The sequence below is a fragment of the Bison bison genome, unplaced genomic scaffold (genome assembly GCF_000754665.1).
Source record: "Bison bison bison isolate TAMUID 2011002044 unplaced genomic scaffold, Bison_UMD1.0 scf7180017864141, whole genome shotgun sequence".
NCBI lineage: Eukaryota > Metazoa > Chordata > Mammalia > Artiodactyla > Bovidae > Bison > Bison bison.
In genome coordinates, this window is record NW_011494713.1 from 2,735,750 (window position 1) to 2,749,784 (window position 14,035).

The window sequence follows — 14,035 nt, forward strand, 5'->3', positions numbered from 1 at the left end:
ATACTCTGCTTATTTAACTTAGATGCAGAGTACATATGAGAAACACTGGGCTGGATGAAGCACAAGCTGGAATCAAGATTGCTGGGAGAAATATCAATAACCTCAGATATGCAGATGATACCACCCTTATGGCAGAAAGTGAAGAACTAAAAAGCCTCTTAATGAAAGTGAAAGAGGAGAATGAAAGAGTTGGCTTAAAGCTCAACATTCAGAAAACGAAGATCATGGCATCCGGTCCCATCGCTTCATGTCAAAACAGATAGGGAAACAGCGGCTGACTTTATTTTTGGGGGGCTCCAAAATCACTGCAGATGGTGATTGCAACCATGAAATTAAAAGACACTTACTTCTTGGAAGGAAAGTTATGACCAACCTAGTCAGCATATTGAAAAGCAGAGACATTACTTTGTCAACGAAGGTCTATCTAGTCAAGGCTATGGTTTTTCCAGTGGTCATGTATGGATGTGAGAGTTGGACTATAAAGAAAGCTGAGCGCCGAAGAATTGATGCTTCTGAACTGTGGTGTTGGAGAAGACTCTTGAGAGTCCCTTGGACTGCAAGGAGATCCATCCAGTCCATCCTAAAGGAGATCAGTCCATCCTAAAGGAGATCAGTCCTGGATGTTCATTGGAAGGACTGATGTTGAAGCTGAAACTCCCATACTTTGGCCACCTGATGTGAAGAGCTGACTCGTTTAAGAAGACCCTGATGCTGGGAAAGATTGAGGGCAGAAGGAGAAGGGGACAACAAAGAAGAAGGTGGTTGGATGGCATCACCGACTCAATGGACATGGGTTTGGGTGAACTCTGGGAGTTGGTGATGGACAGGGAGGCCTAGCGTGCTGTGGTTCATGGGATCTCTAAGAGTCAGACACGACTGAGTGACTGGACTAAACTGGTGGCTCAGTGGTAAAGAATCCACCTGCAATGCAGAAAACATGGGTTTGATCCCTGAGTCAGGAAGATTCCTTGAAGAGGAAAGTGACAATGCACACCAGTATTCTTACCTGGGAAATCCCATGGACAGAGGTGCCTGGTGTGTACAGTTCATGGGTACACAGAAGAGTAGGACACTACTTCACAACTAAATAACAAAACATAATTTTTGGTGATTTCCACCCTTATTGTTGGGCATTTAAATTTATTTCCATTTTTTTGTTGTAATCTTCCGTGAACACTTTCATAGATACTCCCCCCTCATTTACCTATTTAGATGAATTCCTAGAAGTAAGATTCCTGGGCCTCGCTTATCTATTTAGATAAATTCCTAGAAATGAGTTTCCTGGGCCATTATAATAGTATGTATATTGCTAATTTTGATCCAAATTTTTTTTCTAAAATCATATACTGTCATCTTTTTCTCTAGGCTTCAGCTATGCTTGCCTCTTTACTAGCCTTCAAACGCTCTAGCTCTTTTCTGCCTCAGGGCCTTTGTATTAATACATGCTCTTCTTTCTACACGGAAGGCTCTTACCTCCCTCCACTTTTTACTTAGGCAGTTCCAACCCAGTCACTCTAGGTTCATCTTACAAGTGTCAGGACCTCAGAGAAAGCTTCTCTGATCCACTAGGGAATAACCCACATTATTTCCTACTGTTTCTTTTCTTCATTGCTTAAACCCCATTTCTAATTGCAGCGTTTCAAAATGTAATATCTGCCTTCTCCACCAGACAAATCCCATGACGGCAAGAATCTTTTCAGTTCTGTTCACTGTTGTATACCCAGCACCTAGCAGCTAGGTGCTCAGTGAGCATTTTGTTTTAATTTATTTATTTTTTACAGAATCATTGAGTATTTTTGGAATAAAATTATGTTGCCATGTTACTCATTAGATAAAGAGAACCAATATATATTCTTATGAAGTATGACTTTTGGGTTTTGTTTTTTTTTTTGCATTTAAATTAAGATGGCAGGGATTTAATTTGATTTTTCCCAGTTAGCCATTTGTCCCATATCCTACCATTATTCTGTAATTCAGTCTTTTCTCACTTTAAAATATAGTTAGTTATAATAAATTCTTAAACCTCTTTCTGGACTTGCTTTTCGGGTACATTGCTTTGTCAACCTAGGTACCATGACATGCTGTTTTAATCATTTTTGCTATATAATATATAATTACTTGATAGGCAGATTCTACTGCATTAACTTTTGTTTCTATCCTGTGTTCTCTCAGATAAAATTTTGACTATCTTGCTAAGTTCCAAAGAAGAAAACTCTATTGAAATTGTGTTGAATGTACAAACTAATATTTAGTATTGCCATCTACAAACATGCTTTGTTCTATCCTTTTCAATATTTTATCATTCATTGATCCTGAAAATTACTAAATTTTATTCTTTGGGATTTTCTTTTATTGCTGTCAGGATAAAATGTTTTTTTCTTATATCTTATATGTGTTAATTGATGATATAGTAAAAAAACTAATTTGGGGTTTTGTATTGTTATTTGTTTTTTACTTTTCTCATAAGTTTTCAGTTCTTTTAGGTTTTTAAGATAAACTAATAACAACTTGTCACAAACCACTTTTAGTATGTTTATTCCAGATGGAAATATCTCAAAGCTCTCATATTGTTCTAGGTTACATTTGTAGTTTGAGATTAGGCATAAATATCTTATTTGCTTGTACTGTCCACAGTTACAGTTGTAAAATTGAGTACAAGTTGAAATGTAGTTAACAGTTTAGGTTGCTTTAGAAAATGAATTAAAATTGGGATTTTTTCCTCTTAAACCTTTAGTAAAGGATATTGTAAATCAGACATGACAAAACTGTCTTATTTCTAAAATGGTGTTTTCCCTATTTAGGAAGTAGTTCTGAAAGATGGAAGAATTGAAAGATTAAAGTTGGAACTTGAAAGAAAAGATGCTGAAATCCAGAAGCTGAAAAATGTGATTGCTCAGTGGGAGGTTTGTATATATTTAGCGTTGTAAACTAAAAAATTCTATAAATTTGTACATTTTCTGTTTTTATTATATGCAAATATATTTAATGTTTGATAGAAACAATATCTGCTATTTAGGTTTCTAGCTCATTGATTATATATAATCTGAATGATAATGTATTTTTATCATAGTAAAATAGGTATAACATTAAATTTGCCATTTTGACCATTTTTAAGCGTATAATTCAGTGGCATTAAGTGTTGTATAACCATCACCACTGTCTGTTTCCAGAACGTTTTCATCATCCCAAACAGAAACTCTGTACCCATTGAACTCCCATATTTTTCCTTGTACTGCAGTCCTTGACCTCTAATCTCTGTGACTTTGCCTGTTCTAGGTACTTCATATAAGTGGAATCATATGATATTTGTCCTTTTGTGGTCTGACTTACTTCACTTGCCATGTTTTCAACATGTATATCCATGTTATAGCATATATCAGAACTTCATTCCTTTTTATGGCTGAATAATACTTCACTGTGTGTTTATACCACTCTTTTTCATTCATCTGTTGATGGACACTCATATTGTTTCTACCTTTTGGCTATTGTGAATAATGTAGCCATGAACATTGATGTCAAGTATCTGAGTCCTTGCTTTCCTTTCTTTTGGTATATACATAAGAGTGGAATTGTTGGATCATATGGTAATTCTGTGTTTAACTTTTAAAAAAAATTTTAATGTTTTTAATTGGATTATAATTGCTTTACAATGTTGCGTTAGTTTCTACTGTACAACAACGTGAATTAGCTATATGTGTACATACATACCCTCCCTCTTGAGCATGCCCCCATTCCACCCTTCTTGGTCATCACAGAGCACCAAGCTGTGCTCCCTATGCTAAGTAACAGCTTCCCACTAGATATCTGTTTTACACAAGATAGTGTATATAATGTCAGTGCTACTGTCTCAACTCGTGGTAATTGTTTAACTTTTTAAGGAACCATCAGACTTTCCATAGCAGTTGCACCATGTTGCTTTTCCCCCAGCAATGCATAAGGTTACCAGTTTCTTCATATCCTCACCAACACATGTTATTTATACAGTTTATTTTAACCACAGAACTATTACTCTTCTCCTTTCTCAGGCTTTAAAAAAAATTTATTCATCTCAAGTAGCATTCTTTTTTTGAACTAATATTGATTCACTCAACGATTATTTGTTGAATGCCTGTAATATGCCAAGTGCTTTTCTGGGTCCTGTATGAAGAAAAATATGTCAGGTTCCAGCTCTGAAGGTTCTTACATTTCCCTTCCTCTTGTACTTGTGCCTTTAAGAATCATCCCTGTTAAAAACCCTCCTGAACTTCAACCACTTCTCCCTTTTCTTACACAGTGAATGCAAAGGTGAATTAGTAAGAAGGTCATACTCTAATGGAGAAGATAAATCATGTAAATAATTGCGGTACAATGTAGAATTTGTGACAGATTTGACAGAGGGTTCTAGAAACAGGAATAAATCTGTTGCTATTGAAAATTGCTAAGGATTTCATCCCAAAAAAAAAAGATAGTTTTCCCACATTGAACAGTGCATACAAAGGGAAGAGAATGGGAGGAAATGCATTGTTGCTGACATTTAGAGAAATGGGAAGCTGTAGGAGAGATTAGAGATGTTAGTTGAGGTGAGAATATGAAGGTATTTGCATTTTAGACAAGGAGAGGGCAGTAAAGGTTTTAGAAAGAAAGTGACCTGAGAGTTGTTTAGTGGAAGGTAATGCACATAGCTGAGGCCTGGAATGAAGACAAATCTGGTAACATAATTAACAGGTATTGAATGTTAAGAGGAAGAACACGTTTTTAACTGGTTTGGGAAATGGGAACTAACAGATGGTATTTAGACATGTTGAGTTTGAAATGGCTGTGGATGTGGGCGTAGATGTTCAGGATGTTGATCATCTGTGTTGGACACTGTGGAGTCACAACATATATGTATTTGTGTTCTCTTTTTCATGAAGTTAAAAGTACTAATGAGGACACTATATTCCATGTGTTCTTTGTTATAAATTGCATAGTACCAGGATTTTATACTTTTAAGGTTTTCATGGACATTAATACATTTCCTGTTCAGGATTATATATGCAAAACTATGTTATTTTTATGAGCAGTATAAAGAATTTTCACAGGTAATTTTGATCATTTACAATCTTTCCTTTATGAACTGGCTTTAGACCTTGACGAGTAACTAAAGATATGCCTCCCTGTATACACTGATCTGAACCTTGGACAAAGGCTTGAGCTCAAGAAACAGTTTGATGAGATATTAATGTTGATTGAAGCCCTGAGAGTGAGAATTTCATAATGGATACAGTTCTATATTCCCAGTAGATATATTTCTATATTCATAATGAGTATAGTTGTAATTGATTATATATGTTTTCCCCTTCATATTTTGGTGTTTCCAGTGGACTTATCTCCCTCCTTCATTTCCTAGCTTCTCAAAAGTCCAAAAGTCCTACTACCTTTTATGTTCACTATGCTTGCTTCTTTCATTCAGTGTATTGTCTGCAGTATCACTGAATAACATTATTGCTTTATCCTCACCAATTTACTGGACATAGTATTTAGTAAAAGTCATCTGCTGGACTTAATTTAAAATACATCAAATTTGTTTTATAAGGAAGATTTTTGAATCTGGTAACTTCTGTATATATCTGTGTACCTGTTGAGAGAAGAAATGACAAGTTTCTTATATTAATCTATTTTCTTTTACGTCCTCTATTTCTATAATTATTAAATATATTATTTTCTCTAATGTATTAATTTATTAAATATAAATAGTTCAGTGTGTGCTTTATGTTGAATAAAGGTACTATAGGGGGAAAATTCTCTGGAATCTGATGTTAATGTGGGAATACAATTCCTAAATTGTTTATAATGTATAATTGTGTCATTTGTGTAGTTTGAAAAGAAATTAAGCCATTTTTTAAAAGTTGAAAATAACTGAAAAATATTTCAGTAGATTACTCATTTCAGCCAAAAATTATTTTAACAGTATTTAGTTAATGAAATAACAAAAGATTAGTAAAGCCTTAACTGATCAAATATAGAACTGTACTGTACAGTAACCACTACACATGGTATAAAATTAATATGCTACATGAATTTTAAACAAAATAAAAATTTTAATTTGTATAAGTAGAGGTTGAATAAATTAAAATTTTAATTTAATAAAACTAAAAACAAGTAAAAGTCATTTTCTCAGTAACACTGGCTACGTTTCTAGTAGTTAGTAGTCACATATTGAACAGTAGCAGTTATAGAAAAGATACAGAGAGTTCTAGTATAGTACTGTATAGAACTGTGCATCGTTTTTATTTTTGTTTTCATGTAATTATTTGAATTGTATAAGGATTTTATTCAAGGAGGAAAAGTGACTCTTCAGAAAAATTTAGTTTTATTCTCTTTTCTCCACTTTTATCCTACTCTATTTATTCAGTCACCTATAATGTTGATATATATATTATTATACCAGGGATTTAAATAATATTTCTGAATACATTTTCCTTCATCTTGTTTCTTTCAGAAGTAATTTATGTCTTTGAGCAAGTCTAGGATTCATAGCTCCATGAATTGGTAGTAAGGCATTTATCACATCATATACTTTTTAAAAAATTAAATCTTTTTATTTGATTATTAGGCAAAGTATAAAGAAGTAAAGGCAAGAAATGCACAGTTATTGAAAATGCTTCAGGAAGGTGAAAGTAAGTGATTTCTGTTTTTAGAATTAATCTTAAAAATATTTGAAGATAACTTTCCAAGATGTATGATTTATTAACTCAACAAAATAAAAAGGTTTCCCAAAATGGTATAAACTGGATTGTTTTTGATAATTTTATGATTACAAGTCTCTCTTACAGCACCTTAGTATTACACAAGTTTACAACTATTGAGGTAAGAAACTCTTGAAATTTCAATTCTTATAAATTATTGGACTACATTTAGAGGGAAAACAGGAATAACATTTTCTTAAGATTCTATTTATTAATAGAGAAGGCCTATCATCATTTCAGCTTTTCCTTCTCCCCTGTCTCTCTGCCCCCACTCTTCATCCTTTTGTGGACACTCTAAACTTTTGGCTATAGATCACCAGTAGGAAGCCAAGGAACTCAATCAAAAATGACTAGAGATAATAACATTAGTAAAGTTGATGTTATATGAAACTCCCCACATCAGCTGCATTTCTGAATATGTATACCGAATGGCATTGATCTTGAAAGCTCTGTGAAAAATTTACATTAAGAACAAGTGTGTATTAAATTTGTAAAAGAAAATGATGAACCATATAAGACATAAAGACATGAATAGATGAGAAAATCTTTTATATAGATGAAATTAAGTATAACAATTTACAAATGTTTACAATGTTTACAAATGTTTACAAATGTTAATGAAATCCCAAATATAGCTCCTGTGAGTACTGTATAGCACTTAAGAAATTAAGAATTTATGAAGCACACCTTAAAAGATAGGTAAACAAGGTACCTAAAATTGTTTCAGATAATGAAGATACTGGGAGTGGAATTGTCCAACCAAAATTTAAACTATATTAAATAGCAGTTATTAAAACAATATGAGTAAAAACCAGAAATCTGTCCAATTGAATAGAATCAGTTCAGTTCAGTTCAGTTCAGTCGCTCAGTCGTGTCCAACTCTTTGCGACCCCATGAATCGCAGCACGCCAGGCCTCCCTGTCCATCACCAACTCCTGGAGTTCACTCAAACTCACGTCCATCGCGTCGGTGATGCCATCCAGCCATCTCATCCTCTGTCGTCCCCTTCTCCTTCTGCCCCCAATCCCTCCCAGTATCAGAGTCTTTTCCATTGAGTCAGCCCTTCACATGAGGTGGCTAAAGTATTGGAGTTTCAGCTTTAGCATCATTCCTTCCAAAGAACACCCAGGACTGATCTCCTTTAGGATGGACTGGTTGGATCTCCTTGCAGTCCAAGGGACTCTCAAGAGTCTTCTCCAACACCACAGTTCAAAAGCATCAATTCTTCGGCGCTCAGCCTTCTTCACAGTCCAACTCTCACATCCATACATGACCACTGGAAAAACCATAGCCTTTACTAGACAGACCTTTGTTGGCAAAGTAATATCTCTGCTTTTCAATATGCTATCTAGGTTGGTCATAACTTTTCTTCCAAGGAGTAAGCGTCTTTTAATTTCATTGCTGCAGTCACCATCTGCAGTGATTTTGGAGCCCCAAAAAATAAAGTCTGACACTGTTTCCCCATCTATTTCCCATGAATTGAATAGAATAGTCTTAAAGTAGAGTCAAACATTTTTTATAATTTTACTATTTTTATAATGTAACTTAACTGTTACACAGCTTAACTGTGATAAAATAGAAGTTAAATAATAATGGGAAATGACATTATTTGAACAGTTATCAACATCCTGAGATGAATTTAAATTTATGCATGTCACTGAGCTCCATGTGGATCATTTAATGAATAACGTTATGAATATAAAATAATGTTTACAAGATACATTTCTAATTGAAGAAATTAAGGATATCATTGAATACTGGATGTATGATTTTTAAATATGTAAAAATAAAGTAATATTCCTTAGGGAAAAAGTTGTGAAAAATGAGAAGGTTAACTGATAAAAACTTATTCTCAAAAATAGACTAAAATGGCTACCATAGTAATACTGGTGTCCATACTCCATACTGTAAGTCATCCAAGTAGAATAATTTTATATAGAACTACTACACGAAAAATACAGTATATTAGAGTATACAGACATTAGCATTTATAATATAAATATAAATGTAAATATAGTCAGTTCTATTATAATACAATATGTGTTCCTAAAAATCACGAAATCATACAGTTAAAGACCACAAAATTTATAGAGAAAATGGAATTAGCATACAACATTTAAAGGTTTTGTTGGTGACACATGAAAAAAATTGGGAACTTAATTAAAAAGGTAACAGTTTTATTCATGTTAAAATGGTTAAACACATAAATACTATAATAAATATGGCACTTTACTTTGAAGACACCCTAAAGTTTGCTGTAGAAGTTGGTTTCAGAAGGGTTGCAGCTTGTGTTTGTTACTATTAAGTGATGGAATGATGGAAAGTAGGTGTGGTTCTTGACATAGTGAACTGAAATAGCTGGTAGTTAATTTCAGGTGTGTGCATGGCTGCAGTTTTCTGTGTTCATGGAATTGTGCTTAAAACAAGTATACAGTTCATGTTATGTTCAAGTTGTTCTCTGATGTATCAGTCTCTTTGAAACACAAAACAGCATCACAGAAAAACTGTAGTTAATATATGACATGATTGTTAAAAATCACTTATTTCTCAATGAGTATGCTTAATTCTGAGGATGAAGGAGTAGAAAGTGTAATTTGTAAATGTTCCCAGTTTGAGTTTTGAGAGACTGTGATTTGTTTCTTAACACAGCATCTCACCTTAGTGCATATCAAACTGGGAAAAATTTGAATGACAGTGTTACATTGGAAGAGCTGTGGTGATAGAGATTTCTTGCTTTCCTAAAGAGGGAAAAACCTTTAGACAAGTGAATAGTTCTGAAACTATAGATATTACATGATTGACTGTGCTCATATGAGCTACATTTATTTGATAGTGCTTTAATGGTATGAATTGGGTGGTGGCTCAGAGGTTAAAGTGCCTGCAATGTGGGAGACCCGGGTTCAATCTTTGGGTTAGGAAGATCCCCCTGGAGAAGGAAATGGCAATCCACTCCAGTATTCTTGCCTGGGAAATCCCATGGACAGAGGAGGCTGGTAGCCTACAGTCCACGGGGTCACAAAGAGTTGGACACGACTGAGCAACTTTACTCACTTCACTTTAATGGTATGAAAAGTCAGATGGAAATAATTTTTGTGGGCCTTAGAGTATGCACAATTGACAATTTTAACAACAACAACAAAAAACACAGTATGTTGTTTTTAAGTTTGACTAGTCTAGGTATTTAAAAGTTTTTTTCTCTACGTGAAATGTTTTATTTACTCCGTCCATATTCTTTTAGTATAGATGGAAAAAATTAATCTTTTATCATATCTGCACAATTACTATTTTACCACCACAGAAAATGTAAATTTTCCAATGAAAACTGCTGTGGTGATAATAATGATCAGAATTTACCAGTGGAAATAAAGAGGTATATATAGGTTCAGGAATACAGTCATTAAGTATGAGGACAATTTAATCTTTGCCTGACTGCGCTGCTATCTTGGTTCACCGAAAGTATTATTAAAGTATCTGAGTGATTGGAAAGATTATACTGCTGTTTTTCCTTTTTTGTCAGTGAAAGATAAAGCAGAAATACTTCTGCAAGTTGATGAATCACAAAGTATCAAGAATGAGCTAACAATACAGGTAAGGAAAACTATTTATTCTTTTGTCCTGAATTAGGAAACTTGACTAAACAAAAAGACAGCCCTTCAGCACTGCAAAAAAATGTTTTAAACCATACTTCATTATCACTGTGCCATGCTGTAACAAATGAATGAAGATTCTGTTTACTCTGCTAAGAGAGGTGTATGTGTCCTAAAGAATAGGGGAAGATAAGGTTGTATTTTAGTTGATGTGGACTATGAATATAGACATAGAAAGGGCAGATAGAATTTACCATGTTCATATACTTGATTTTCTCCCCTTCCCATCCTTATCTTGTGGTCTTGTCTTAGAACAGTGAACTGGTCCTGCCTATCTTTATAATATACAGCTGAGCAAAATGCCTAATTGAAGTTGTATGTGGGGAGAGAGGTTCTCTTCTGATGCTCATTAATCTAGTAATCAAAAATCATCATTGCGAGTAAGTGTTAAGAAATAAAGAGTATTGATCAAAAAAGTCTCTTTTAATTGAATATTTGGTTATAGGTAACTTCACTTCATGCTGCATTAGAACAAGAAAGATCTAAAGTGAAAGTGTTACAAGCAGAATTAGCCAAATATCAGGTATGCTTTTATAAGTGTTTTCATCACAAATAATACATTTAGAATAGGTATATACATATGAGGATAAATGTACTATTTTATTCTTAGGCCATAATTTATTCACCAAATTTGTTATTACTGGTTATCTAGTTTACATATTAGAAAATGTTAATTCTAGATATTGGTATATACAGTAATATCTAAAGTAGTTCAACATGGTCTTTGGTGCTACATAGATGATGTGGTGTATGTGCCAGTGCATCCTATTGAGGGAAGGTACATAATGATGTTTATCCCGTTACATTGTAAGTTTGACCACTTGGGTACAGCAATATCTTTTAGATATCTTATGATAAAGATATCTTCCCCCTTTGTAATCAATAAATAATATGTGATATTATAGTTTGAGATTGTGTGAATATTCTTTTCTTTTTACTCAATGGTTTTAGCATCCATTGATGATATTTATAACAGTTATTATTTTGGTAGTTGCAAAAGAGTGATTTTTCTAATTCTATCGTTTCTTCTGCATTTACAAGCTGGCATTGAGTATTTTTTTCTGGATGAAGCCATAAATAATGTCATGGCTTTCTTTCAGTATATGTGTACATGTGTGAATATATACAAACACATATATATTTGTGTATACATATGTATGTGTGTCTATGTCATGATATAAAATGAGTTAATTAGTGTGGAGTCATAGTCAAAAAAGTTTGAAAGCCACTACTGGTGGACTAGAGAACATAACAGTTGTTTAGCTCCAGCTTTTGACATCTCATCAGTCCAGGAAGGAAGATTCCCTTTGTCTGGGAAGCTCTGAAAAGGATTGTTGAATTATTATTATTTTTAAAAAACTCTTGTTTAGAAGTGAAGTTAGAGTTTTAAGTTGTATAACATTGGTAAATATATATAGTGAATATCTACCTTGTAGAAAGTTTTTTAGTAACTTTATTTTTTATTTCCCTGCTGTCAGGAAATAAATCTTGTTCTTAATACCTGTCATTATACATCTCAAGTTTTACATAATCTCTTCAGATTTTTTCCTGTGGATAAATCTTTTCAAAACTTTTATTTGTTTAGGAGTGAATAATAGAATTGTTTATTTGATTTTTTTTTTAAAGAAGGTTGGTATAGATATGTTTTTGAACTCTGGGAGGGAAGTTATAGGCAGAAAAAGGATGGAACAAGAGAAGCTGCCAGCATTATTAAATGGGTCTGGGTTCCTTGTGCCCCTCATATAACCACCACTCTGAGAAATGTACTTTCACAGGCAAATCATTCCCAAAGTTGGCTGATCATCAGAATCTCTTGGGAACTTTTTGAATTACAGATTGTTCAGCCCACTCCTAATTATCATAAATAAATAGGTTGGGACAAAGTCTGGGCATCAGAATTTTTAAAATATTACTACTTAGGTGATTCTAGTGATTAAGTTTAGGTATCTTTGCCATAGTTTATAAAAATGAAAAATTATTAAATTATTATAAATGCCTTTACTATTAATGTTAGTCACTCAGTCATGTCTGATTCTTTGTGAGCCCATGGACTGTAGCCTGCCAGGCTCCTCTGTCCATGGAATTCTCCAGGCAAGAATACTAGAGTGGGTAGCCATTCCCTTCTCCAGGGGTTCTTCCCAACACAGGGATCAAACCCAGATCTCCCACTTCAGGCAGATTCTTTACCAACTGAGCCACCAGGGAAGCCCCCATCAAAGCATTATTTATGGTTAAAATGGAGGGTAGAATAGTTATGGATGATTAAATTCTCTTTTTTGTACCTTTGTGCTTTTCATATTTTTAAAATAAATATTTGCTTTTTGAATCAGAGTAAGGCAGAAAATGTTACATTAAAAGTAATTAATGAAAAATTACTTTCTGTCTTTTAAGCTACCTTTCTCTTTCTTTGGCTCAAGTTAAGTACCATTGATAGAGTTTCATTTGGGGCAAATTAAATAGATTTTTATATGTCACTGAACAATATGAAAAGTGTAATATCTTTTCAAGCCATTGATGAACAAAATCAGATTTCTAATGCTGTCTTACATGAACAGAACTATACAACACTTGAATTGGAAATTGAATTACCAGAAGCAATTCCCCAAATTTGCTGACCATGTGGAGCAAGTTGTTTATTTTAGCATTGATCAAAATTTTTATTTTTTAAAAAGATCTTGGACAGTGCAGATGAACTCTAAAAGATAAGATACTGGTAATCATAGTAAATCCAGACTAATTCAAATAGATAGCTGTTTTCTACCACCTACTTTAACCATTGATATCTGATAATTCAAATTTGCAACAAACTCAAAAAGAAGTTCCTTTCTTTTCATAGTCAAAAATGCCTTTGATCTCATTTATTCTTAAAAGGAAAATTCCCTCCAAAATGTTACTTTCTAAATAATTTACCCTATTTCTCTTTGCAGGGTGGCAGAAAAGGGAAAAGAAACTCTGAATCCGACCAGTGTAGGTGATTCCATTAGCCTTTGAGGTCAACACAAAAGGAAAACTTTCAGGGTTTTGCAAAAATGTATATATTTAATGCTGTGCAACTGCTGAACTATGCAGTTTTTGTTGAAATTTAAAATGATTAGCTCACTAACAGTCTATAATTTTATGTCCTTTTGGCTTAAAGTGAAAATAATAAAAATAGAATTCCAGCAAAACTCACTGATTATTGTATACTATTCATACTTCTTATCACTCTAGTTTTTCATCAGTCAATAAAATTTACTCTTCCATTAATATGTTTGGTTTTTTAAATTTCAGAAACAATGTGAAAGTGTGGTTTTTGTTCATAGCACAATCAGTTACTTGGATTTCACTGAATATTTGCTTGGCACTTTGTCCATCCTGAACCTTATAAGCTAAGCTAAGCTAAGTCACTTCAGTCGTGTCCGACTCTGTGCGACCCCATAGACAGCAGCCCACCAGGCTCTCCCGTCCCTGGGATTCTCCAGGCAAGAACACTGGAGTGGGTTGCCATTTCCTTCTCCAATGCATGAAAGTGAAAAGTGAAAGTGAAGTCGCTCAGTTGTGTCCAACTCGTAGCGACCCCATGGACTGCAGCCTACCAGGCTCCTCTGTCCATGGGATTTTCCAGGCAAGAGTACTGGAGTGGGGTGCCATTGCCTTCTCCAATAGGACATACAATATATTGCCAAATGGCCTATGTTCAGG

The 14,035-nt window shown here is 33.9% G+C and overlaps 1 protein-coding gene across 1 annotated transcript in view; it reads left to right on the forward strand.

Annotated features, from left to right (window-relative positions):
• GKAP1 (G kinase anchoring protein 1) overlaps positions 1-13,598 on the forward strand; it is a 92,402-nt gene extending 78,804 nt beyond the window's left edge. The window contains exons 8-12 of the mRNA XM_010840070.1: positions 2,802-2,903; positions 6,575-6,638; positions 10,225-10,295; positions 10,800-10,877; positions 13,282-13,598. Of these exons, the coding sequence (XP_010838372.1) occupies positions 2,802-2,903; positions 6,575-6,638; positions 10,225-10,295; positions 10,800-10,877; positions 13,282-13,329 (363 nt within the window). The 3' untranslated portion in view covers positions 13,330-13,598. The remainder of the gene's footprint in view (positions 1-2,801; positions 2,904-6,574; positions 6,639-10,224; positions 10,296-10,799; positions 10,878-13,281) is intronic.
• The last annotated feature ends 437 nt before the right edge of the window (positions 13,599-14,035 follow it).